Source organism: Astatotilapia calliptera, chromosome 7 (genome assembly GCF_964374335.1).
Source record: "Astatotilapia calliptera chromosome 7, fAstCal68.1, whole genome shotgun sequence".
Classification (NCBI taxonomy): Eukaryota; Metazoa; Chordata; class Actinopteri; order Cichliformes; family Cichlidae; genus Astatotilapia; species Astatotilapia calliptera.
The window spans coordinates 12,479,818-12,507,386 of record NC_137428.1 but is presented as its reverse complement, the minus strand read 5'-3'; the positions used below and the strand labels follow the sequence as shown (position 1 = coordinate 12,507,386).

General features: G+C 38.5%; 3 protein-coding genes across 4 annotated transcripts in view; all 3 read left to right on the top strand.

The window, feature by feature from the left end:
* Window positions 1-714: 714 nt before the first annotated feature.
* Window positions 715-6,649, top strand: cenpa (histone H3-like centromeric protein A). The gene is made up of 5 exons (XM_026172858.2): window positions 715-855; window positions 3,239-3,379; window positions 3,577-3,698; window positions 5,169-5,243; window positions 6,189-6,649. Exons 2-5 carry the CDS (start codon window positions 3,241-3,243, stop codon window positions 6,315-6,317), a joined length of 465 nt encoding a protein of 154 aa, XP_026028643.1. The 5' UTR covers window positions 715-855; window positions 3,239-3,240; the 3' UTR covers window positions 6,318-6,649.
* A 1,379-nt stretch (window positions 6,650-8,028) lies between these two features.
* Window positions 8,029-20,629, top strand: dcp2 (decapping mRNA 2). 2 transcript variants are annotated; one of them, XM_026172855.2, is made up of 11 exons: window positions 8,029-8,638; window positions 9,973-10,124; window positions 10,335-10,462; window positions 13,196-13,294; window positions 13,391-13,543; window positions 14,950-15,062; window positions 15,918-15,998; window positions 17,586-17,685; window positions 18,040-18,144; window positions 18,410-18,461; window positions 19,043-20,629. In XM_026172855.2, exons 1-11 carry the CDS (start codon window positions 8,571-8,573, stop codon window positions 19,165-19,167), a joined length of 1,176 nt encoding a protein of 391 aa, XP_026028640.1. In that variant the 5' UTR covers window positions 8,029-8,570; the 3' UTR covers window positions 19,168-20,629. The 2 variants fall into 2 exon arrangements, with proteins under 2 accessions (XP_026028640.1, XP_026028641.1); XM_026172856.2 differs by having other exon boundaries at window positions 18,040-18,129; window positions 19,043-20,154.
* A 3,489-nt stretch (window positions 20,630-24,118) lies between these two features.
* ythdc2 (YTH domain containing 2) overlaps window positions 24,119-27,569 on the top strand; it is a 39,349-nt gene continuing 35,898 nt past the window's right edge. The window contains 5 exon segments of the mRNA XM_080303459.1: window positions 24,119-24,183; window positions 24,574-24,739; window positions 24,917-25,007; window positions 26,486-26,682; window positions 27,228-27,430. Of these exon segments, the coding sequence (XP_080159585.1) occupies window positions 24,580-24,739; window positions 24,917-25,007; window positions 26,486-26,682; window positions 27,228-27,430 (651 nt within the window). The 5' untranslated portion in view covers window positions 24,119-24,183; window positions 24,574-24,579.

The following is a 27,569-nucleotide window of genomic DNA, read 5'->3' as shown; positions in this document are numbered from 1 at the left end:
ATGGCTTTTTTATGCATCACCACATGCAGTTTACAGGGGGACAAGTTTGTAGATCACTTGGCAACAAATGCTGTGTCATGAGAAAAGAATACAAATTGCCCAACAACACCCACTTTCAGATTACACTTCTGTAATGAATAATTTAGGTAAAGAAACTGAGCAGAATACTTGGAAAATTGATTCCAGTACAAAAATGAAAGGAACAAAATCTAAATGCAGAAACTGTGTACATACTTTCTGATTCTAAGAGCATAGTTTATAAAAGAAGAATAAAGGTTTTCTTTAATTTTTGAGTATCAAATAGTTAAGACAGGGCTTGTCCTGTATGGAAAACATCTGGTAGGCAAGTATAAGAGGGACAGCTCAAAACCAGTATGACGACTCAATCTTTACCACTGCAAGAATTTTATTTTATTTTTACCTTTATTTTAATAAAAGATATACATCTCTTTTACTGGTATTATGCACACCAGAAGAGTTTAGAGACTGATTAAAGACTTGTGAGCGGCTGGACAACAATTTCAAAACCTTGCTCATCTTGGATTAACTAGCCTAAAATGGCAATGAACAAAAATTACCGAATAGCTTTATAGTGGTAACATTTCAGTAAGTTTCAAACGGAACTTGGATATAAACAGTAGAGGCCAGCAGGCGTGTGTCGCAAGTTGTGAGCCATACGTGAAACGGGAAAAGACGAAGAAGAATCTGGCCCGCAAGCTGGATCAAAGCTGATTGGCTGAGCCAGCGGGGGGCGTTATTTGAATTTCAGTCTGGAGTGTGTGGCGTTTGTAGCTTTTCGGGTAGTTATATCGGCTTCGAGTATTTCAAGTTGAGAAGTGGTGTTGAACCCAACAGGTACGTGTACTATTATTTTACTTTTCTAATGAAACATTTTCAAGGGTGAATGTGTTGTTGTTCACGTGTAATAGCTCCTAGAACATGTCATTTAGATAAACAATCTGCAAAGCAAGGACCTTCTGTTCCATTTGGCCGTACGAGTCGTGCATGAAACTTTTATTTTGTGGGGAAATAATAATTATAATAATAATAAAAACTAAACACGTTATTATTTTTAAGCTTCATGTGTGACCTTAGCAGACGTCTCTGTGGAAACCGAGTAATGTTGCTCTAAATATTGTACAAGGCATTCATACTTTTTCCCCGTGCAATTTCTTGTGGATAATTTGATGTCAGTTAGTCACCCATTTGAAATTGTTAATCCTCACTACCTTTTTATTGCCATTTCCGAACGAGTTTTTGCAACAGGACCCAATGGTTCGATCGAATAGATCAAATATTTTATATCAAGGTGGTCTTATCTCTAGCTTTCTCTATATTTTAGTAAAATTTGTTTGCTCATATTATAGCAACACTATGTATTAGCTATATAGCGTAGCTTGTATTTTAGCGACTGCAACTTGTCAATTTCCTTGTATACAGTAGTTTTAAAACGCTGTGATTCTTCGCAGGAATATGACATAGCATCCCAGCATAGTTATATTAGGCTTTATTTATAATGCCCGTGTCATAATTTTCTGTTTTTCTAAAATGTAATTTGAAACAGTTGCTTGAATGAAGGTACCAGAGAAGATCTCAGAATTGCATGTTGTAGACTGTATAAGAAACAAGAAATTGTGTCAGATTAGAAAAGGGGGACAGTGCAGAGCATGACAACAATGCCACTTAAAACTATAACTTTGTCCTCATTTTATGGTATAACAGCTTTTTATCCAAAATGGATTATATCCATTTTTTAAAATTTGGTTTGTGATGCATTCTAAGGATATTCTTTGTGACTAATTTGTTAGGGTACTTTCACAGATGGGTTATTCAGTCCATTTAAATGGAACTCTGTTTTGTTTTCCCAATTGTTGCAGTTCATTTGTGCAAGTGTGAACACCGTAATCCCACAGAGACCCTTTGGAGAAGGTGGTCTCTGTACGTTTCCAAATGAACTCCTGGTTTGTTTATGGTGTGAATGTGATTTGACCAGGATTCAAGCCAACTGCCAGGTGTGCAGTACACGTTTAAGCTATAAGATGTCCTTTAGCTATGTATGCTTTGGATTCTCAATGTAGGAAGGAACCACTGATGTGCAAAGGTCTGTATGGGCTAGCAACTAGCTGTGAAGTGAACATTACCAAGGCTTTTAATTTTGAGTACAAGATCCATAGAGGCAGGGGTCTGTCACACCAGGCAAGAACCCATGTTTAGGCTGTGTAAAGATACCCCTGAGACAATTCAGCACATAACAGCAGGGTGCAAATGCTAGCAGGCACCCATATTATACAGGAACATCTTTTAAACTCAAGTCCCGAGGTTAAAATGACCACCCTAGTGTGGTCGAGAATGACCAAGCTAAGATCCCATGGGATTTCCAGATACAGACGGACAAACTAGTGATGGCTAACCAACTGTACATAGCAGAGGAAGACAGCCATAGTGGTAGATGTAGCTATACTGAATGACAGCAACATCAGGAAGAAGGAACTTGCTGGAGAGGTACTGAGGGCTGAGAGAAGAACTCGAGAAGATGTGGACGATGAGGGTAACAGTGGTAATCTGAGCAGTGAACTCCAGGCTAGGCTAGGCAAATGGCTCCAGCAGATCCTAGGAACAAAAAACATTAAATGACTTTTGACTGTTGGTGTATTCTTGAGAAAGTAATTTTTGAAGATGGAGCTGAAGTAGTTGGTGTCTGGGGGGAAAAAAGACTTGACACACTTGGATAAGATTGGCACATGTCCTGCTTTCCCTTCTCATTCAAGCAGTTATAAAATGACGTATTCCACTGGCATGAGTACCTTTGCAAACAAGAGCTGCTTCTCATGTGTCAAGGTAGCTTGATGTTTCTAATGATCTGTGATTTGAAGTAAGCCACACTTCCCCTTTTACTTTGAATGCATTTGAGACAAAATCAATCTACCGAGCATTTTCTTCTGTAATCTGATGATCTTTTCTAGGCCTTTTAAGCTGTTTTATCAGAAGAGAGGGTGAATCTATACCTCCCTCTATACCTTTATTTACCTGGATAAATAAAGTTTAAATAAAATGAAAACAAAATAACTGCTTACCTTGTCTGATAAAATAATAAGTACAGTTACTGACTGAAAAGGAAACTTGAAAGTTTGTTCTTTGTTTTTTGTTTTTTTGTGCCTCTAGTAATGTCCCTAATCTGATATAGTTAAATTGTGACCTTGGTGTTATTCCCTTTGTAATTGTGCCTGTACATTTGTAGCAATGCGTCATAATTTATCTGCCAGCCGTCGGAAGGGTAAAACCCCTCAACGGCGCCCCCAAGTGCCAGCCCAAAGGACCTCCAGTGTAACAGCCCAAAGGACCTCCAGTGTAACATCCCCAAGTCGCAGTGGAGTTCCAGGTTAGAGTAACTTTTAATCTATTTTGTGTGTGTGTGTGAGAGCAAGACCGCTCTCTCTCTCTCCCCCCCCCCCCCCCCCCCCCCCCCCCACACACACACACACACACACACTTTTCAGCACTTAAAATCAAAGGCTTATTTGATTATCAAAGATTTTACTTAATTGGCTTGCTAACAAAATGTATTTGTGGATTTAGGACAGCCTCCTGTTTCCCCCAAGAAGAGGAAATTTCGACCAGGAACCAGAGCTTTGATGGAGATCCGCAAGTACCAGAAAAGCACAGATCTCCTCCTTAGAAAGGCGCCCTTTGCCCGTTTGGTGAGTCTGACAACAGCAGACCAGACACAGATAAAGTCACTTTTTACCCACTGGGAGTCTTTATTTATTTATTCATTTATTTATTTATTTATTTTTATAGTTGAATCAATAGAAGTGTTCTTTTTTTTCAATGCCTTTTAATTGTTGGAAGTACGAGAAAGAGAAACTACAGTAATTACAAATATGCTCATATATTCTGTCTCTTAACTCGGGTCTTAATGTTAATAACCATTATAGATATCTACTTGTCCGGTACAAAATCTATGTCTCCATCCTCACGATGATAGCATGTAAATAATCTTTACTGTGTTCACAGAATTGAGGCTGAAACTGGCAGCAAAAAGAACCAAGATAAAAGGAGCTGATTCTTTTGTACAATTCAATGTCTATAATCTCTTTGAAGGACACGAGGGAATTTTAGTCTTGTCCTCTTTGGGGCTGATCTAGGACTAGGATTCGGGCATTTGGTGCCATCAGAGTCGATTCTCTCAATGACCTGCAGGCACAAAAAATAGTTATTAAATAAAAAATAAATTAACTGCATAATGCATACAGTCAAATGAAGGACTGTACATATGATGCAGGACCGCATAGAGTCCTGCGAAAAAACTGGAAGAAGTAATGGTGAACTTACTTTCCCTGTTAAGGCAATCCACATTACACCAGGGCCTGTGGTGCTGTCCAATACCAGCCACATTTCACCAGGTCCAGTATTGTTGGCCTATGCACAAAGTAACAGCCAGGTGTTACTAATCAAATGCACTTGATTTACTGATCAGTAGGAAATGTGAGCGCCTCTATGAAAGCAGAGGTTTTGGGCTGCCCAGTAAGAATACTTTATCTGGGAGGCGCTTGCGTCAGCTGGCTTCTTTCGTCGTGGAGGATCAGCGGCTCTACTCTGAACCAAATCAAATTACTGAACTCTAAAGCCTGAAAACCCAGCCACATTTTGAAAAAAGATCATATTTGCCGCTTGTGTCTGCAATCTAATTTTTCACCTTTAAAGAGCTAGCAATAATAGTGTTAACACAAAGATCAGGCAGGGAACTTCTCTCACACCCAAGTTTTTGCTTCAGCTACTACCAGAGCTGGACTCTGCTTGGGATGTCAGGACCTGTCAGCTGTCTCTGGAGTCCGGCAGGCAAACAAAGTCCGAACAGTGCTCCTTCTTCAGCTTGACAGCTGTAATCACCTCTGGTGGCCACCATCTCATTCAGGGGATACTGCTACGGCAGACATGTGCCAACATTTCTGAGTTCATGTGCAGTTGTGTTTTTTTTGTTTGTTTGTTTGTTTGTTTTTTTAACAAATCAGTTACATACTCATATAGTTGGTGTTGAAAAAGCATCACTGTCTAGAGGGTTTTTTGTGTGTTTGTTGTGTGTGTGTGTGTGTGTGGGGGGGGGGGGGTTTCTATGTGACTGAAGCCTCTGTTTCTTAAAAAGATGTTGGTTCTTCCTTTTGATTTAGGTTCATGAGGTGTGCCAAAGCTTTTCTAGAGAAAGGCTTCGATGGCAGGTTTATGCTCTTCTGGCCCTCCAAGAGGTAAGACGCCATCTCCATTAGCCTTTTGATGAATTGTGGACACTTGTAATGTTCACTTGTCTATTTGATACATTTACCTAGAATTACAAGTGTGATGGTGTGCAGTGTTTGTTTGTTTTTTTTGTTTGTTTTGGGGTTTTTTTTGTTTGTTTTGGGGTTTTTTTGCCTTAAATAAGGCCATTTAGATCGCCATACTGCCATTAGGTGGGGATCAGTTGATAGCTTATGTACCCTTTTCACACAGGTGACTGTGACAGAAAAGTATTCACAGTGCTTCACTTGTTACAGTTTTATCATGTTTGAGCCTGATTCCAAAATGGATTGAATTCATTTTTTACCTCAAAATATTATACACAACATCTCATAATGAAAAAGTGAACAATTTTTGCTTAGAATTCTTGCAAATTTATTAAAAATAAAAACAAAAACATGTACATAAGTATTCACAGCCTTTGTTCAATACTTTTGGCAAAAAGTTACATGTTATACTTTTGTTTGGTATAAGGTGTTTGTCCTGATATGCGGTTGTCCAGTCTTTTTCAAACGTAACGTGCTAACTGTAACTGAGGATTTTAGGAGCTTTTTTTAAGAGTGAAATGTAGCTCTCTGGGTTTTTTATAGTTTCTCGAAGCATTACATAGTCTGACCTTGGGTTAAATTTCCTGGTAAGATTAGTGACTGCCTTGAATGTTTCCCATTTCTGAATAATATTTTTCACTGTACATTGATGGACTTGTTTTAGAAATGGCCTTACAACTCTTTTTATAAACCCACTTCTGAACAGCAACAATTGCTCTCCAAGTTTGTCGCTGGTGTTGTTTGGCTTTCTTTTTGTTAACTAAATAATGTAATTATTTATTGTGTATATTGTGTAATTATTACATATTCCTATTAAGCCATAGTAAAGCTTGCCAATCAAACTTTTCTACATTCTTGTCCTCCCAGGCTGCAGAGGCTTTTCTCGTCTTGATATTTTCAGATGCCAACCTGTGTGCCATCCACGCCAAGAGAGTCACTGTATTCCCTCGTGACATTCAGCTAGCCCGGAGGATCCGTGGGGTGGATAATCTGTAATTCTTAATCCTATAACAGAAATACATTTGTTTCATTTTGATTTAGTTTAAATTACAACTGTTATATTAAAGGTTTTCTAATTGTATGCTACAATGTGGAGAGTTGAGGTTTGGTTCCTTTTCACACGTTGACTTAAAACAAACGGCATCCAATGAAACCAGAAGCTTTTTCATTCCCCCCGCTTTTTTTGTAAACATTAGTGAGGGGTTTTACTTTGCAGAATACATTTAATGTGTTCGTGTGATCACTGTTCTTTTTGTAATATTTGATATGCGGTTAATGTGTATATATTGTTGCACGTTGTATTAAACTTATATTCTTTTTTTCTATTACATGTGCCTCATCTATTTGATTTGGACAAAATTTATTATTTTATTTTAACATACAATGGAAACAAAAACCCACGAGGTTTTCTCAGTTGTGCTTTCACCTCTCAAAGCAATCTGGCTGTCTTCTTTGATCTTGGATATAAGCAAGGATCACTTATTGAATATTTTCTCTTTTCATTTTCTGTTACCCCTGGAGTTATTGGACAGTCATTGGTCTAAAAGAAAGACAGATGTTATATAGTAATTATATAATTATTATTGAGGACTGTGCTAAACAGTGGTCTGTGATCCTGAATTATTTTGCTGTCATTCCCAAAGTGGTAGGCCATATAACATCACAGAGTGGGGTCAGTGGATGCTGACCCCAGTGTATTTACAGCCTGTCTGAAGCAGGACAAGATCCTGGTGTTATGGTAAACAACCTCAGAGCTTAACAACTATCTACACAGTTGGCCTCCCATCATATGTGAAGAAGGTGCAGGGAAGACTAGTCTTGGTCTCTCTAAGACTATGAGTGAGAAAACCAATTTAATCCAATCAGATATTGATATTTTCATATTTGATCCTGCAACATGAAATGAAGTATCAATTTTTACAGTTTTGTTTTTTTTAATCTGTGAACTTTATATTTCATTTTTTTTAAACTGGAAAAAGTGTTGTGGTTCAGGGTTGCTTCTCATGTCATTACCCCTTAGTCAGTGAGTGAGACGGTGCAAGTGCATCGCAAAAACTCATATGACTGACAACTGTAAATGAAGCAGCATCTGGCTGCAGTTTAAAGAAGAAGCAGATACTAACTAAGAGGAGAAACCGAATCAGCCCATCTAAGCTGAGGCATTTGATTTTAATGCAAAAGGGTTTATCAAAACACAAAGCATTCATATTTGCCAATTAAAGATAAAATATGAGGCTACAGATGTTTGTTTGTTTTTAAATTTAGAGCCATTTGGGACCCAAAAGAGCCAGCTCTTCTTTTGGAGTTGTGCCACAAGAACCCCATCACTAACTAACCCATGCTGCAGAACTTTGGAGTAAGTCGCTGAAACTTGTAAATGACAAAAAAGCCCGCTAAGTTGTTGTATTATTCAGTAAGTTCAGTTTATGTTAAAAGGAGGCCTCCCTATCTGAGATATTGATCATGATTTCCCTTTTTGTTAACACTTTTTGTACCTATGCTCTCAATTTTGTCTTGTTTCTTTCTTTTGTTTTTTCTCTCTTTTTTTTTGGTGTTTCTTTTTCTCTTATTGTAATGCTCAACCGAATAGATGCATTAATAACGGTGCCTTATATGTTTATATTGTTGTTGACAAATAAAGTTCATTGAAAGAAAAAAAATGCGTCAGACTGAGCTCATCATGTGACCGAAAGGGAAGCCAAATGACGAACATCCGGTTGTGAACTAACGTGGCGTTCATTTTATTTCAAGGTGTTGTAATATTAAACTTCTAATTTGTACATGGCGTTCGCGTTGGCATCACGGGAGAGTCCGAGTTTCCTGTGAGAGTCAAATTTTTTTTATATAACATTCGAAATACCACAAATCAGGAAAGGTCCACTATTCTGTGTAAATAAACTCACATTCAGCGGGCATTGTGTTGGTGTATAATATTAATGTGTAGTGTTTTCATCTACAAACAAAAACTTGTTTTTCTTACACCCACAGTCACACAGCTGAATTAGTACCCGTCACTTCTCCAAACCACTATCTTTCAATGTATTTTCATCTATCCTACATGACTTGAACGCAACCTCAACATCATATTCCGGAGGAGCACGGCGAATTCGTAGTTAGTGAAAGCTGCTCGTTCCTAGTTTGTTTGAAGCTGGAGATTTATCGCGCTAGAAATAGAACGTAAACTAAAAAACAATGGACTAGTGTGCGACTCTAATGGCTTTTGTACTTGGATGGTGAGAAGGAATCGGGATGTCTGGCACCAACATGGAAACAAAAAGAGTGGAGATACCCTCCAGCGTATTGGACGATCTCTGCAGGTAACTTGATGTTTCCTGGGGACATCTAACACTGTTATTTACTTTAATTTAATTGTTATCACAAAAACCGATTAAGTGGTATCACGATGAACAGAAGTACAAGATCAAGAGCAGTGGCGTCTATGGCGCATGGTATTATCTTTGTAGCTCTCCGTAGCTCAGTCAGTATGTGTACTGTGAACATAGTAAAGGGTGCACTGAATATTATTTATCCGTAGGATGACCACTACATCAAACCGAAATCCACCCTTTTAGAAGGAGCGTGGGCGAAGCACTGTATCACGAGTTAATCCAGTGGCTGGTAACATCAGTTTCAACCTATCGTCGTAGGGTAATGGATTCAAACAATAAAGGCTTGAATACAATAACTTTGACTTCGTGGTAATAATGTCATTTGCTCAATTACAATACCAATTTGCACGTCTCCCATAAGTTTTGATTTGCTACCTATATCTAAGGCACTACACCCTTTCCCACTGTGAGTGGGAAAGCTTGAAAAGATGAACGAGTATTGACTAATATGTTATTACGGTAACTGAAAAACATCTGACGACTTGGATTCGTATCTCACACATCTATAGGACACTAGTAAATGACATGGCACTAAACTCAGTATAAAAAAAAAAGTGGGAGCTTGAATTAAATCTAATGACTGAGGAGAGGGCCTGGGGTATTGGCAGGATATGAAAGGGGAGAATCTTATTATTCTACAGACCCAACGGTGTTGGTGCTTAGAGTAAAATGCTGTAAGAAAAGAGTACATGTTCCTATTGTTCGCCAAGAAGCTTTTAACTGTTAACTGGAGGAACATTGCTACTAGCACTGATCCAGTAGATACACAGACTGAAACACATTTACTTAACAGCAAAGCAAAGCTGTTAAGTATATTTGGTTGATTATACAGCCAAATATCGATACATATGTCTTAAGATGGACTCCAGTCATATCACACTTGAATGCCTAACTCCCTAAATATAACCAGATGCTCAACAAACAAAAACAGCATTAGAATTAAATAGCCCTTTGTCAAGGAAGGTTTTGGTAATATATGTTCAGTGTTGTTTACAAGAATCACAAAGAAAGCACCTCTCAGCATTAGCAAAGTTTTTCTCATTTTCCCATGCAAACTGTTTGTCTGCAGTTAATTTGTTAGAATCTGGTTAATGTCCTTCCTTTAAGTTTTAAAATGGAAAAAAACGCAACATGAAGTAACAAGACACAGTACAAACATTGAGTTGCAGAGCAACACAAAGTATAATGACAGTACTGTGAAAGGAGAAGCTCTACATACAGTTTCTGGTCCTAATCCCATTTCTTTATTTGTGCTTCCCCAGCCGGTTCATCCTGCACATCCCCAGTGAGGAAAGGGACAATGCTATCCGAGTTTGCTTCCAGATTGAGCTAGCCCACTGGTTCTACCTGGACTTCTGCATGCAAAACACTCCAGGAATTCCTCACTGCGGGATAAGAGACTTTGCCAAAGCTGATATCCTTACATGTTACAGAGATTTTAAATAACTTGTGATTTAAAAAAAAAAATCAGTTTTTTATAATGTGTATTACTTTTGAAGGCATTTTTTATAATGACAATAGGCAGTGTAGTTGTCCAGCACCTCTTCAGATGATCAAATGAGGTGTAGTTGCTGTTTATGTTACTTCATTTTAGCAGAGATAATTTTTCTTGACTGCTGCAAACTGTTCCATCACTGTCCGTTTCTGTTGCCTCACGGAGAGGATGTGCAGAAAGTTCTTGAGCAGTGGAAGGAGTACAAAATGGGTGTACCCACTTATGGTGCAATCATTCTAGATGAATCCCTTGAAAATGTGAGTTGTTGTATACTCATGCACTGCAATGGCTGTGAATTCTTTTCCTCTGTTTTAGCCACCGTGTTAATTAGTGACAGTATTGTATTTGTATGTTGAGATCTGGTAGCACTTAGAGAAAACAACTCCTCAATATGGCAAAAAATCTCAGCAAGTGGTGTGGTAATTAGTGTGGAAGTGGAATATTTTTATTCTGTGGACCCTATCGTTTTGGTACTTGATTCTTAAGGAAATCTGGATAGTAGATTCTAGGATGGGTCTTAGTTTATTTGAAAACGTTTTCTAAACTTCCAGTATAAAAAATGGTATTGACTGCAACAGATTCTTATAATTTAAATGGTAAATAATGTTCCTGGGTTTGTAGTGGGCAGAAAAATGTATTGAATATTTGGCAGGTGCTTTTTGTTTGAGGAATTAAAATCCTCTTTTTAGGTTAGCATGCATCACACAATGACTATAGATGCGTAGTAATGTGGTTTGGCTTCTACATCAAAATTGCTACAGGCCTGCTGTGCTATGTTTTTCATACAAAACCTAGATGCCATGCTATAATTGGGATGCTATAACAATATGTAGTATAGAAATGTTGTTGGATTACTGTGTCTGCAGTAATGCAACGCACATGCAACGCTGCTATGATGTCTGAGATGTTCGATGAGGTAGGTTCATGGCTGGTAGTTGGATAGGGCCAGTCCATTCTGGGAATCCTTGAGTGTCGGGACTTTCCGGCCTTCAGTTAGCCATTCTGTTTGTGTCTCATCCATTAGCAGCTGGTTCATTTATGCTGCCAGGCACTCATGAAGCACAGTTAGCTTCTTAAGCCTGTAGGTGTGGATCATATCTGCACCTGGTGCTATCCAACTCTTCATGCTTGACTCTTTCTTGGATGTCTCCCACTGTGATATGGATAATGGACCCTGTTCAGGGATATGTATCAATTCATTTCAAAGCCTTTATTGTCACTGCATTTGAAAACACAATGACATTTGAATCACATCACCCGGTTGGCAACCAAACACACCCAGATATGTGTCTCACATGTAAGCAGTGTGAACAAATAAATAAACAAAAAGTAGGAAAAAGATTCATTTAAATGTGCATTGTAATAAATACTAAAAATGAATATTTAAAAAATCTCCACTTTATTCATATTGAGAACAGATTTGACACAGTAAAGTAATTACACTGACTGTAGTTATTGCACTTGAACTGTTTTTGTGTAGTTGTTTTTGTTCAGGGTTATTGCCTGTGGGAATAAACTTTTGAGCCTACTGGTTCTCGTCTTCAGAGACCTGAGGGCAACATTTGGAACAGGTTATGGCCTGGATGTGAAGAGCCAGTGACGATTTTTATGCCCCTGCTGATGTAGTGTTTAACTGCAATTTGCCGAAAGGATGAGAGGTGGCAGCCAGTGACTTTTTTTGTGTGCTGTGTTTATGATGTGCTGTAGTCTTCTTTTTTTTTTTTTTTTGTCTGTGGATGAGGAGCTTGCATACCACACTGTGATGCAGTATGATAGCGGGCTCTCACCAGTAGCTCCGGCTGCAACTTGTTTCTCTTCAGGCTCTAGGGAAGTGCCAGCACTCCTGAGCTTTCTTCACTGTGGCAGTGGTGTGAGCAGTCCAGGAGATGTTCTCTGCTAGGTGGGTTCCTAGGAGTCGGAAATCCTGGACTCTTTCTACAGTCTCCGTTGATGTATAAAGGGAGATGGTCTGCTCTGTACTCCCTGAAATCATTGATGACTTCCTTCTTTTTCTTTGTGTTGAAGGTGAGGCTGTTCACAGAGCACCAGGTGGACAGCCTCTGGATGAGTCCAACTATGTTGGTGTCATCTGTGAAATCTATTATGAAGTTAGTGGCGTGGATTGGTGTGAGTCATGAGTGTATAGTGAGTATAGAACCGGGCTCAGGGCGCAGCCTGTGGGGAGCTGGTGATAGGTGTGAGTGTAACACACAGAAATTAGTTGAGAGTGAAGGAGAGGTGGGGGCCGAGCTTTACTGTTTGTTGGCAATCTGGGGGGAATTTTTTTTAATCCAGATGCAGGTATGAAGGGGGAGATCAAAGGCAGACAGTTTGTTTATGAGTATGTCTGTGATTAGTGTATTAAAGAGCATTCGCACATGGTTTCTCCATTTGATTTTGCCTGTGAGTGAACTGGTGTGGGTCTCAGGATAAGGCTTTGGCTGGCTTCTGGCTTTAATGCGTCTTAATACCAGCCTCTCAAAACACTTCATAGCAACAGTGCAACCTGTTTGTAGTCAGTCAGGCTGTCAGGGGTGGATTTCTTGGGCAGGGGGAGGATGATTGCAGACTTCAGGAAGGGTGGGATGTTGGCTTGTGCTAAGAATGTGTTGAAGATCTTTGTGTAGACTTCTGTAAGTTGGTCAGAACATGCCTTGAGTAGCCTACCCGGCACACCATCAAGGCCGGCAGCTTTCCTCTGGTTCACTGCACTAAGCACCTGTCGCACTTTGTGCTGTTATACAGCGAGGGGTTTCATGCTGTTGTCAGATGGAATCAGTGTGTTCCGGCTGGGTCTTTTTTCCTCACACCTGGCAAAGAACTGATTTAGGTTTTCTGCCAGGGAGACACTGATATTTTGGGGAGAGGGGCTGCCTCTTTTGTAAATTATCAAGTGTATGAGGCCTGTGAACACTCGTGCATGTGTTTGGTGAATGAAAAGAATTCTGTGTGTTTCAACTTACTGGTCTTTTGTTTTATTTCAATTTCAGGTACTGCTTGTTCAGGGCTACCTTGCAAAATCTGGTTGGGGCTTTCCAAAGGGGAAGGTTAATGAGGATGAAGCGCCAAATGACTGTGCAGTTCGTGAAGTAAGTCAGGCAGTTCTTATATCAATTTAAAGAAATAAAAGTCACATATCTTAAAATGGCTTTAGTTCTTATTTGATAATGATGGTTGCTTTCCAGGTGTTGGAGGAGACGGGTTTTGACATCAAGAACCGTATCTGCAAAGATGTTTACATAGAGCAGAAAATCACTGACCAACTAGTGCGGCTCTACATCATACCAGGAGTGTCCAAGGATACAAAATTCAACCCCAAAACTAGAAAAGAGATAAGGGTAAAAAAAACCAACAGTTTTTCTACCTTTCGGTCCAGATTTATTAATGTCTTGAGCTTGTGCAAAGCCTCTTTTGTCACTTTCTGGATGAAAATGAATTAAAATGCACTGAATAAAAAGGAGGGAACAGAGAAGCCCAGAGCTCTCTCCTTATCCACCTCCTCCAGCTCTTAGCTGACACCTTTTTAGGCCAGCTAACAGGTGTAATCTCTCCAGTATGTCCTGGGTCTATCCCTGGGTCTTTTTCTAGTAGGACACACTCAGAACACCTTACCAGGGATGTTCATATAAGGTGGTTTAGGGATCGTAGTCCTATCCTCAAACCACTTCAGCTAGTTCTTTTTGATGAGGACGAGTAGTGGCTCTACTTTGACTCCTTTCTGGATGACTGAATTCCTCACTTTATCAATAAAGGTGGGGAGAGGAATCGAGCACCCATTCTTCTAGAAAACTGGGTCCCAGTTGTCCAGTTCCTTGGAATTGTTAGTCTGCCTGCATATCTATTCCGCTTATCGTTTCTTGCACTTGCACTACAATCAGCAGATTTCAGTTTATGTGTCAGAGGAGGAAAATAAAGAGACATATGGATATTTATTTTTATTACACAAAAGGACAAGATAAATGGTAAAGTGGAAAACTGCATCCAGGACAGAAACAACTGCATTATGCTGCTAACACAATTTTGGTTCTTTGCAAGCATCTGCCAAGACAGCATGCTAAAGCTAAGCTAGGTGTGAAGCGGCAGGAATGAGAATTAGCACCTCCATGTCTGAGGCATGGTTCTCAGCCAGAAAAATGGTAGTGTGCCATCTCCAGGTAAGTGACAAGTCACTGCCCCAAGTGGAGGAGTTTAAGTATCTTGGAGTCTTGTTCACGAGTGAGGGAAGAGGGGAGCAGGGAAATGGCAGAGAAAATTGGCCCGCTTGTGCAGTTATAAATACACTGAAATGGTTTGTTGTGATGAAAATAGAACTGAGCGAGAAATTGTCCATTTACCAGTTGATATATCTACAACCCTCACCTATTGTCACAAGCTGTAGATAGTGAACAAAAGAGGCTGTATTGTTTTTGTCCACTGCTCCTGCAAACACCCTTATCATGTCTGTCACACTATATGCACTAGTCTTAACAGATTGCAATGATCATGACTGTGTTTATTGAAAAATTGAAAAAACCTTACTCTCAATGGCTTAGACTATTTGCATTTGTGGCATTTTGCTAATTCTCCCTACTGTCAACTCGCTTCAGCTGTAGTCAGTCATCTGTTAATGTTTGTGAAGATTATTCGGTGTTGCAGTGAAGCAGAAGTTTTCTGGTCCTTGATCTGTACTGTCTGTAGCTGACAGAAATGTTTACGCTTTCACTTTGTTTTTGCTTTTTGTTTTGTTTTTTTGCTTTTCTTGTAGAACATTGAATGGTTTCCTATCGAGAAGCTTCCCTGTCACAGGAATGACATGACACCAAAGTCTAAACTTGGACTTGCCCCAAACAGGTTTTTCATGGCCATTCCATTTATAAGGTGTGTTTCTAGAAAACAACATCTAATCATTTTTATTGTCCATTGATAGTTTTCAGTTATAGCAAGGTATACGTTTGTTTTCTTTCTGGTAATAAGATGAGCAAATAAATGTCACTCTTGTGTCTGTCTGAAATTCAGGTGAAATGTGTTGAGCCCAGCTTATCGTAAAGACTTGAAAAAAAAGGTTGCACTGACACTGAGCCGATTTTAGTACTTATACCATATAATACTTCTACTTCTACCAGCACTTCCTAGAAGTTGCGTGCTAATGTGCTCTCTTTAGTCTCACCATGGAATTGTGAAGAGAAGAAATGTCAATTTCTTTGTCACACTAAGATGATCACCATTACTCTTTGTAATACAGTTATTATTGTAGCAAAGTAATTTCAAATATCAATATACGATGGACGAATAAAGTATTTCTCATCTCAGCTCATCTCCTTTAACACATCCATGGGTTTGGGTACTCCCCAGGGTCAGAATGTCAGTGTGAAGATGTGGTTTCATGTACTGAGTTTAAATATTCAGTGAAATTGGCATGAAATCCATAATAGTAAATGAACAAGTTCATGGAGGGAGAAATGGATCAAAAGTAGCAGCTGCTCTGAAATTAGTATGGATGTCAGAGACGATCTGTTCTTCAGGGCCATCAGATCTGAAAATAGAACTAATGATCCTTACCCATATAAGTTAGCCTTCTTTTTGTAATTTGGTCCAGTTAATGCATATTGATCAACCAGTTGTGCATCCATGAAGTCTGTCAAACCTCTGAACTGTCTAAATAAAATTTTGCGTCTTGTTTGTCATGTTTTTGATTTTATGTCTAATGGCAGATCTTCTGCTTTACTTGTGTAGACCACTGCGAGACTGGATTAGCCGGAGGAAAGGCGAGTCAACAGACAGTGATGAGGACTTTGCAAACATCAGCAACATTCGGTAAAAAAACAAACAATTCTGCAACAGAAATCCCACACGGTAGTCAGTTCAAGTCAATTGTATTTATATAAGGCCTAATTACAAAATTTTTTACCTTAAGGCGCATTATTTTATAGGATAAAGACCCTGCAATATTAACCCTCGGAGGGTTAAGCAGGTTTTATAATTTTTAAATCTATGAGTCTGGTAGGGTCTGCTTGGGTCCCTGTTAGGTTAATTTTGTTATGCGATAGTGACAGCAAGGGTCAACTACTTGGTTTTTTGATTGCACAGACTCGTCTGTAGAAAATTTACATCACAATCCCCCAGCTACAAACACGCCCAGGCAGTGGACTTCAAAGAAGTATGACAGGAATGACTACTCAGCTGTCGGATCTCCACCCGTCTGTGTTCATGTCCGCACCAGGCTTTAGAGAGAAACTCCAACAATCAGCCAATCCCCTATTACCAAGCACTTGACGACAGTAGGAATTCCCTTTTAACAGTAAACCTCTGGCACAAGCAGGTTCAGGGAGGGGCAGCCATCTCTCATGTCAGGTATCACCAACTCTGCCATTCCCGTCAGCTCTACCGAGATTTATACCTTCTGGGAGCTCGACACATTCGCCTCAGTCCTAGCAGCAGGCTTTTCTAGTTTTACCATTTACCATTCAAAGCATGAAAGACTAAAAGGCATTTTGACCCATTTATGCAGAACATTATTCCGTTTCTTAAATAATGTTTGGGTTTTTTTGTCTCCAGGTTCTTTGGTGTCCTTAAAAAATCTAGAGACATGCATCCACAAAAGCCCCCCTATGAAATTGAAAGTTTTCACCTAAAGTGCTTTTTTAACAGAGCAGGTTTATTCTTTATTCTTTGCTCTACTGTGCAATGATGTGCTTTAGCCTTGTGATGCTCAAACCTTGTGAAGTCAAGTAAAAACAACTGTTGATGCTCACAAAGAAGGACATGGATTTTGTAACAGGCTTTGTGTAATCTTAGCCCCAAACAGACTTACAGACTATTTGGGCTCACAATGCAGATTTTACTTTATTTACAATGCGACAGTTCACAGACCAGCCAGCTCTGATGTCCTTGACTCTCCAACTCTCTGGCGTGCAACTGGAATAGCCTTCCCTGGTACTGCCCCTGGAACCCACTGCACACCCCTCCCTGAGCCAAAGAACAACCCCATAAAAGATGTGCAGTTATCACAGGACTTGGAGTAAAAAAGCTGGAGTGAGAAACATCATCAAGAAATTCACGGAAAGCCACACACTCAAAGTAGACAATCACTAGAACTCTGCATAGGAATGGACTGTGAGGTTGCATAATAACGATAATGTTGACACTCTTAGTTTTTGGAAATATTTGGGAATTTTTCTGTCTCTCTGAGATGGGCAGACTAAGCAATTTACCATCATGTGCACATAGAGCACTGAGAGTACTCCATGTGGGCTCTCAATGCTTTTAAAAGCATTGTTATGTTTATGTATAAACATAAGCAAATCAAAACATGAAATGAAATTCAGTGAAATTCCCACACTTTCATAGATTGCCGCAATTTCAAAAATCCAATTTCTTTTTGTTCTTCCTTCTGTCTCATAGGTCAAAATCTCGTCACCTCCCAGGTAGCGATGCCTTTCCAGGAGAGAGCTGGACAAAACACAAGCAGCAGAAAACTTTGGGCCAGTTTGAACTGAACCAGGTTAGAAAAAGACTACAGTCAGTCACCATGTGATAACAGCAGGCAGATAATTAAAAATGAGGGAAAGAATCTATCAGTAAGTGTAATGATTCTTTCAGCCTATGTCCTCATAGAAAATGTATGTCTCAGCAAGTCCAAATGAGAAAGATAAACATGTATGAACAGGCATTTGTTATGTTCTAGTTGCATGTGGAGTACTCAATGTGATTCAGGTCCAGACTTTGCCAAGGCTTTATTAAATACGTCTGATTTAAATATATTATTAATTACTATATAGGTATAAGATGGAAGTAGAATCTGTCATTTGTTATTATAACCACAGTCATCTCATAAAATCTGTTCTTTACTCTGTAGAAACCAAATGTGAAAGGCAATGGGAAGAAATTTCAAGACTTGCCTTATATGAAGAAAGGCTCTTGTGACAATGGAGCCAGCAACCAGCAGGTGAAAACCATATTAGTAAGTGCCAAAACATTTTTGGTCCAGATAGCGGTTTTTAGTAACCAGAGAAGCCTATGACATTATGCTGACATTTAAACCAGAAAAAGTCTCAAGATCATCAGTCAAAAACAGCACATGCACTTTCTGCTGGTGCAACTTAGCTAATATTAAGGGTTTCAGATGCTGTTTTTATTGAATATATAATATTAGTAAGCATTTAAATTTGGCATCATGTAAATAGTTAATGAATTACCAGCATCACACTCTTTAACCGATTCTACAGAAGGAAGATAAAAGACTTCAACCGCGAAGACTACAAGACAGTTTTGAAAGAGGTATGATTTTTCAGCACTCTGACATTCTATTTGGTCGAAAGCCTTTACATAGATCGAGGGTTTATTTCTACTCATTTGACCAAAGGAGCACTTAAAAAGACAAGATATTCCTTTCACTGCAATTTATCTAAGAGCCTTCTGGACAGTCAGCAATGGCAAATGCTCCTTGCATCCTTCATATCACATGTTATTAACACTGTTAATAAAATGCATGTAATATATCATTATCTAATGGAGTAATGCTCACAATAGGAGTGTGTGCAATAAATCTAACTGCTTATAAGTAAATTTCATCTGAATCTATTGAAATAATGGTGATGTGGTTCTCAAAGGCAAACAGTAGTTATGTAGTCATCCCTTTGACCTGAATGGTTGACCATTCACTCTAATGCATCAAGTTACGTATGGAGCAATAATTTTATTTGGTGTGACAAATGATTTTTAATTTCTGTGCTTTCCATTTTATGCATATAAAGATTAATTTAATTTAATTTAATTTAATTTAATTTCATAGATGATGACCACTGTGATAGCCTCCAATTGCCACATCACACAGTTAAACGGCTTTTTTTTTTTAACAGATGCAGCTCCAAGCAGCTCCTGCGGTCATCAAGAGAGTAGAGATTATGAGCCAATGCTGTCCTCTAAGGCTTTCCTACATTTCAGATTTGACAGAGACGCCATCATGAAGAGTTTCGATTACTGATATCGTTGATGCTGATCTGTGCCTCCTCTGTAACGTCAAACCTTGAACTCAAGAGACATTCTAAATTAAGGATATGAGTAAACAAGGGATATTAAGGATGTAACTAAACCATCTCCTTCTCATCTTGACTTGCTTTTTATGTGCATGTGTGTTGCCTTTCTCACTTCAGAGTAAGTTTTCCTGAAAGAGGTAAACCATAGTAGAGGACTACGCAGGTAAATCAGTAACTTTTTACAGGTAAATGATGTTTTGAAAACATTTACTTTGAACTTTTAAGTACATTTATGATGACAGTAAAAAGTGGGAAATTAATCCTTAGTGCATTTGGCCAGCGAATCTTTTTTTGAATTTGTCATGTTATATTTTGGTTTTAAGCTATAATATATTCAGATAATAGCTTCCTCCAGTCATTCAGTTAAGTAGCAAACATTTTCTGCACGGTGTCTTTTAACAGTGAAACTGGCTTAATGATATTACAGTGTTCTTCAGTTTTTTTCCTCTCAAGAAACTTTAGATTTTATGCAGAAATATAGAACTTTGTATAACATCTTTGAATAATGACTTGGGAAAGAAATAAAGTTGTCTTTAGATTGAATGCCATTAAATTCATGTTACTCTGTCACTGTATCACTCTATGACTGCCAATATTAAAATCACTATATAAAGCTGATGATTGCAGATCCAAGAAGTGAAAAGGTCTGCCATTATGAGAATGACCATGAAGCAGGATATTTCTTTTATTTTTGATTAGAGTTAGCTGAATCGAAGACAATTCAAATGAAAAACATGGAGGACTGCACAAATATCTTCCAGTTTAAATACGAAATTATAAGTGAATTTCACATTCAGTTTAATTAGCATCATGGTAGTGCAGCACTTATACACAATAGTTTTAATTTTGGTGTCATGTTTGCATTTTCACCATCAAATATGTACAAATGTACAAAGATGATTTTTTCATATATCATTAAAGCTCAATCTGACTGATTTGCGATCTGCTTCAGACCTGTGTTTCTCAGTCTATTTCGAACAGTCTTAATTATAGCCTTTTACCACATCTACCATGTTTTACCATGTTTCCTGTGATATTTCTTAACTGTAAAAGTTCTCAGTCATAGCAACACTATCTGACTGCTATGGTATTCTGTTGGCATGAAAACTGGAAAAGTTTGGGTTATTTACTTTGATGGAGGATGGCACCATTGAGCCACTAGATCAGAAAACAAAAGCAAGGGCAGTTTTATAGATTATAGTTTCACTGAGAGTAACTGTTTTCAAACCACATCTCAAGCAGTTCTCATTTTCCTTGGAGGGATTATGCACTTACAGATGATTTCATTGCATTTGATGTATTTTCTAGTAAAGTGAATCCCTGGGACTTACTTTTACCATTGACTGTAATTCATTTTGGGGTGTTTTGACTTTAAATGAGAATGTTAATAAAAACTTTTTTTCAGTCTCAGAATTTAACTTACTTAAAATAAAATCATACATCAAAAAATTCCCTTCAATGTGGTCCAAAAGTCCACTGCCCTCTCTCCTAAATATCTCCATACCTCCTGTACCTCCCCATGCTGTATGTCATCTGGGCCAACTGCCTTTTATCATTCTCTTCATAGCTGCTCCTTAAAAATTTCTCTGCATTTTCCAATTCGTCATCTGTCCTCCATCTGTCCTCGCTCTCTCATCTTTTCAACACTCTCTTCACTTAGCACACTTAGCACATTTCCATCTCTGTTCTTAACCACCTAACCTGCTACATGTCCTTTCTAGCTCAGTCTCTCTGCTCAGCCAATCAATACAAGTCATTTTTCTGTTCCTCAGTGTCCACCCTTACATGCAACTCAGTGAAAGCCTTGTACTTTAAGTCTCACCCCTCCTTTCGCCATGCATATAGCATCCCAGTAGTCCTTTCTACTGTATTAGGTGTTTGCCCTAAGTAGTACAGCTGTACTTCCCATCAATCTGAAAAATCTTGCCTACCACTACTACTATCTACTCCATTTAATCCTCTGGGTTTGATATGTGTGTGATCCTCAAGTTTGGGTCCTCGACCCAGAGGCCTGGGAGTTTGAACAGTCTGTACAGTGTCTTAGCTGCTCTTAAAACTACACTCTTCTGCACAGAGACCTCTAATGTTGTGCCTGCAATCTGCTGGAACCACTCTTCTAGATTTGGAGTTTTAACTTCTAATGCTGCTGTTACCACTCTTGAGTGGTAACAGCACTCACTTCCTACTTTTTCCAGGCTTGTTCTGTGTGGCTTTGAATTTGAATATTTCTGACAGCTCAAACCTTTACTGTGTGTGAATTGGAATATAACTTTTAACTTGATTTGAGTTGTGAAAAATGGCATCCCCAAAAATCCCAATTTCAACCCTATTAAAAATTTGACTTTAAAGCTGGGTCTGTGCTGGGGAACCAACCAATTAAAATCAGTTCTGCCAAGAACCACCAGAGAAACTTTTTGATGGCTACCAAAAGCATCTGGTTGAGGTGCAACTACTGTACCTAAGAGACATTTAATAAAAAATTCATGGGGGTGTTATATTTGAACCTGTGTATATACTTTTGACCCTGTGAGATGGCTCAGTTTGTAAGCCTGGGGGGCTCCCAGTCTGATGTGGTGGTTAGTAATACTGGGGAACCACAAGGAATGGTCCTATTGGCATTCTTGTTTACCTTGTACACCTCAGATTTCCGTTACAACAGTTAAACATGACACTGCAGTAGTTGGGTGTATTAAGGGTGGACAAGAGTGAGAGTACAGGAAGCTGTTAAGGAACTTTGTTGAGTTCAAAGAAATCACCTCCTTCTGAGTGTCAGCAAGACAAAAGAGATAGTGGTTGACTTCAGGAGGAAATAGCTTGCTGCTGGCGTGGAGGGAAGGGGACAGCATCAGTGCCAGAGATGCCAGCAGGATCAACAAACTCATCTGCAACCCTGCATCACTGGTCAGAATTTGGAGGTGTTTGAGTCAGTGATGGACAGGAGGTCACTGAATAAACTGCTCTACATCATGGACATCACTCCCACTCAACTCCACACTTCTCCTTCACCCTCAGACCGATTCGCCGCCATGAAGAACGCTTCAGAAAATCATTCTTGCCGTTCTCTATAAAGCTCTGTGGTAATTCTTCATTCTGTGACTGGTGAATACACATGTTAGACATAGGATTCTAAACATAATTTGTATTATACCTTCGTGCAGCTATGTTTCTTTGATTTATAGATTCATTAAATCACTTCTTTCATACATTTATCTATCTATAAAGCACGCATGAGAAATAACTTGAAGGTAACATCAGAAAAATTTCTTGGTGAAAAATACACATCTATGTAACATATACATAACACCTATATTCTTGAAACAAACGGTTTACTTGAATTTTCAGCCTTCGGAGCCATGCTCCAGTCCAGTAGGCGGCGGTAATGCTAATAAACTCAAAAGAAGAAGAAGACACAAAAACACGGGTTTAAATGGATCAGATTAGCGGTGGTCTAAGGTTTACATAAAAAGGAAACTCAATTCAGCTTTGGCTTCTTGCGTATTCATGTGAATCATCCTACTATGTGAATTGTTGAGACTACAGTCGAACGTCTTCACTAATCAAGGTACGATATAATTTCTAAATTCGTTTTTTGTCAGGTTTGGACCTACAGTCAGCTACATTTTATGACGATATTCCTTTCCTCTTAGCTAAATTATTTCTGTATTTGGCCACCAAAACAATGAAACACTTAAGCCACTTGTTAAGAGGGCTCTTTAAAGCAAACGTAGCTAACCGAAAGACTGCTTTGTCTAAAGTTGTAAGATGCTTCTCGCCGAGAACTGCACCTGTTTCGTAGTTATATAGCATGCTAGTAATGTAGTGGTAACCTTTATGCTAGAAGTTACACGGCTTACACAAGTTGCACTCTTTGGATAACTTTTCAAAAATAAATCAAAAGTAGATTAGTATTGATGTCCCAACTTCACTGTTTTTATGCTTTTTGGTGATGTTTTGGCAGCATGTCAACGTGTCCAAAGGTTTCAAGTCGCAGCTATGATATAAGTAGAAAGCAAGAGTAAAAGTCGTCTAAAATGTATTCCAACTTCTGGTCAAAACAGGTATAATCTTAGCCTACCAACACTGTGATCCACAAGCACTACCCTATGCCGAGAACTGTAGTTCTGTAGTTCTCTCGGTTATGATTGAAAATGTTTAAACTCATTAGTTGTGGATGCTACCTTTACGGTTTTGTAATTGGCGGGAAAGAAAATTGTTCGAAAACGACATGTATCTCCAAAGAAGAGTCTCGAAGCATTCTATGACTGTGAGTGGCTGAAACAGACCAAACCATAACTAGGTAGGGCTGGCGCCACTCGGGAAGCACAAGGGATCATGTGTCTGGTTAAAGTTTGAAGGTTCATCTACGCCAAAGTACAGATCAGGATGAACGATTTCCATAAGGTCCAATACAATCGTACTGCAGTTCCACTCACCACAAAAATCATCTGTTAGTTATATTGCCATTTGACTTTTTTCTGATACTGATACTCACAACAGCGCGCGCATAAACTTAAGAAATCCAGCAGCATAACTGAACCGATGAAAATGAATCGTGTCTTTATTTTGAACAAAATAATAGTATGATGGTGCATTATGTTGAGCAGGCACCTGACTTTGTAAAGCTGTGACGATCACCAGTTAACATGGGTGTGTTTCATAAATCAGTAACAGGTATTATACAGCTCACAGAGGGAGCAAGATGTGGCTGACCTGTGGACTCGTGGGAAAAACGTGTGCTTGCGATTTATGTCACATAAATGCATATATATGAAACTTCGGACTCTATTGATTTTTATTTCATTCATTTTAGTCATGTTTTGTATTTGTTAGTAAATTAACAGCTAGCTTAATGTACTTAACACCTTATCTTTTCTGATATCTTTCCTTTTTGAAGCACCCAATAGCAATACCACCTCACACAGCTAGATGGAAATACAATAAACAAATGAATCAATAACATAGTGGTGAGTTGACATTGATTGATTTAAGTGGCTTAAAAGACAGTAGAACATTTTGAATCACGCATTAAAAAAAATTAACTACAATATTTGATTTTTAAAAGTTCTTTTTAGCTAGAGCATCACTAGTGCATTCAGACATTCCTCTACCATTGAATTAGGCAAGATTGTCTGAAGTTTCTTGCTTACTTAGCTTCAGCTGTTGTCATGCCAGTGGTTGTGGGGATGCTGAACAGAGTCACAGTCTCAGGGGAAAAAAAATAACATTCAGGAGATATGCAAATCTATAGATTCTCTTTTTATGTTGGTTTGTTTAGAGGTTAACAACAAATAGGCTGCAGGAAATGATGCATGCATGTATGTTTTCACAACACTTTTTCTGTTGTTTTCTTGCAGTGCAATATGTCAAAAATTGGTGCAGCTACACAAAAACCATCCATGACTCATAATGCACCACAACATGGTTCCAGTGTCAGCAACTTTAAAGAAATTCATATTGATGAAGAAGTCAAGATAGCAGTGACCTTGGCTTTTGAGAGGTTTCAGTACAGTGACCAGAAAGGTATAAGCTGTTTTTATTGGTCTATATAAGAAAATGAAAAACATTCATTCTTATAGTATCTGACATCATTTTGCCAGTGTCATATTCATTACGTCTCCCAGAATGAGCAGAAAATAATTATGGTTGTCACTCAATAATTTGCTACTATTTATTATTTTTCTTTCCCTGACTAAACAGAGACGGAATTTCCTTCCTCCTTGACCAGTACAGAGAGGGCTTTCATTCATCGAATGGCCCAGTCTCTGGGTTACATTTCTAAGAGCAAAGGGTAAGTTCTTCCTCCAGGATTGTTGCTCATCAGTATCTTAGTCATTACACCTTGTGCTAAATGTAAGTAATTAGCACTGAAAATGAGCTGAGTAATTTAAAAATGAATGTACCCTCTTTCTTAAAAGGGAGACAGAGCATTAATCTGCAGTAAAGTTGGTTTGTAGTTTTGATTTAAGTGATTTTAATGGTGACTTTGCAATTGCATATAATGTCTATAGCCATACCTTATTGCTGATCTGGACTTCCTTAATAAAAAGAAATATAATACTTAGGAATTATTAGTGTTAGGGTGAATACATAGATGCCAGTGGTCATTACAAATTGTGCTGTTTGTGTTTTCTCCTGCAACTTTGCACTTGGCATCTCTGAGGTCAATTTACCTCAGAGATGCCAAAAGTTGACAAAAGCCTTCTTTTCAGAAACAACTATGCATGCTTGAATAACTGCTCTGCTTCCTATTCAGCACTTACACAAGGATTAATTAAAGTTATCTAATTTAATTCCAGTTACAGGAGTACAGACATAGTCCATTGTAATTATATCAGTAAATAGCTTTTGATCACACCTTGTAGATTTTGCATTTGTAGAGACACTGAATTATAATCAATTTGCAAATTTGTGTTTAAGTATAATCACAATGTGATATGAACAGGGTTTGAATATTTAAAAAGAACATTTCATCAAAGATTTCAATTAATCCTTGAAACATTTTTATGTGATTTACTGCAAGACTAGTAAAGTAGTATTGGTTAAATTTTAATAAATGTTAATTATTCTAGATTATTTCAGGAACTATAAAATTCTCTGAGGTGATTGAGACGCTAGCATTTAAAGATTATACATTTTATCTAAAATTAATTAAGCCACATTCATTAGAGGTAACTAAACAGGTATGTGCAACTAAGTTAGACATATCACCACCATACCTCTCGTCAGACTTGTCAGATCTTACTGTCAGCTGGTAAACTGGTGGGTAATTAAAAGAAGAAATTTAATTATATTGAATAACCAATGTTGAATTCACAAAAAAACCCAAAAACTTGACAGCAGTGTAACAAGAAATACAAGACGTTTCTGTCTGTGAGTCCCACTTAATACAAGGAACAGTGTCTTGTTTTTCACAATACTGCAATTCAGTTTTTGCAGCATGACCAGTTCCTGGCACACATTTATTAAATTATGCTTTTTATGTCATTTCTGTCCTTAACAGCTCTCTTTCCAGTTCCTTCAAAATCCTCTTTTATCACTTATGCCTCACTTTACTGCTACACGCAAAGGGAAGGTCATTAGTGAACCTAACAACAGGGGTTTCAAATACATCACTTCTTCACTGAAGACCAACCACACATCCCCACAAGCTAGACTGGGACTGAGGAGCTGTCAAGCCTAACTTACAATTACAGAAACCCCCAGAGCAATAGACCAAAACAAGTTTTAATAAGTATGGTAATGGAGAACGTTTTCCTTGTCTTTCAGAAAGGGACCAAATCGCTTTGTCACCATCAGGAAGAAGAATGAAACGGATAATCCTCAGCCAACCATACCCATGACACTCTCCCAGAATACCTTCTATTTCATCCGCAGTCTGCTACAGAGGTTTCCCGTCAGCAAGAAGGAACGAATAGATATACAACCCAATGAAAAAAGTGGCATATCTGTGCCTGCAGAACCTGGTGACTGTCATTGTGTGTGCATAAAATACAGCTGTGTTTTACTGATGACTGCTAATATTCTCTATGAACTGGAGAGAAAACAACAAAAAAAGGACCAAACTGATGTTAAAGCAAAATGTTGACTCTTAGCTTACTGGGCTGCACGGGGAGAACATTGGTAGATATACATTGGCTATAACTTTATGTCTTAAAATATAAAGGTACAAAGTCACAGACAGAAATAAAGTCAACTTTGCTTATTATTCCAGTTTGGACATTTCAAAATAAAGACCCAAATTGCTTTAAAGACTGTGCACACTTTCAGCTGTCTTTTTTTTTTTTTTGTGTGTGTGTTTCCAAGCCTGACGGCACTAGTCATATGGGTTTGAAACGCTTTTTGATGTGGACCAAATCTCCCATATTGTGCTTCTGTAACAGTAATTGTAAAATAATAACAAACACACACACAAAGTGAAACAGAAATATCTTTTGACACCTTTCGTCTTTGGATATAGCTCAGTCAGCAGCTGCATTCTTCTTAGCCTGTCTTTGTTGTGTTCTTTCAGACAACAGTTATGACAAGAACAGAGCGAGCGGACGTTTAAACAATGGGATTCCTATGGTTCCTCGGAGGAGAAGTCCATCAGAGCTGGACAGTTTTCGATGCTCCCTGCCTGTGCATGAACACCAGGAGGAGATCATCCAAATTATCAAAAAAAACAGGGTCGTGCTCGTGTTGGGAGAGACTGGCTCTGGAAAAACAACACAGGTGTGTCTGTGGACAAATAGATATTCCAACACTCGGTTCTGACATCTTAGTCATGTTTGCTTTCTACATTTTTTATTTATTAAGATGTTTATCCTAAGATACACACTGAAAACGTAGACAACGCACCAGTAGCCTCTGG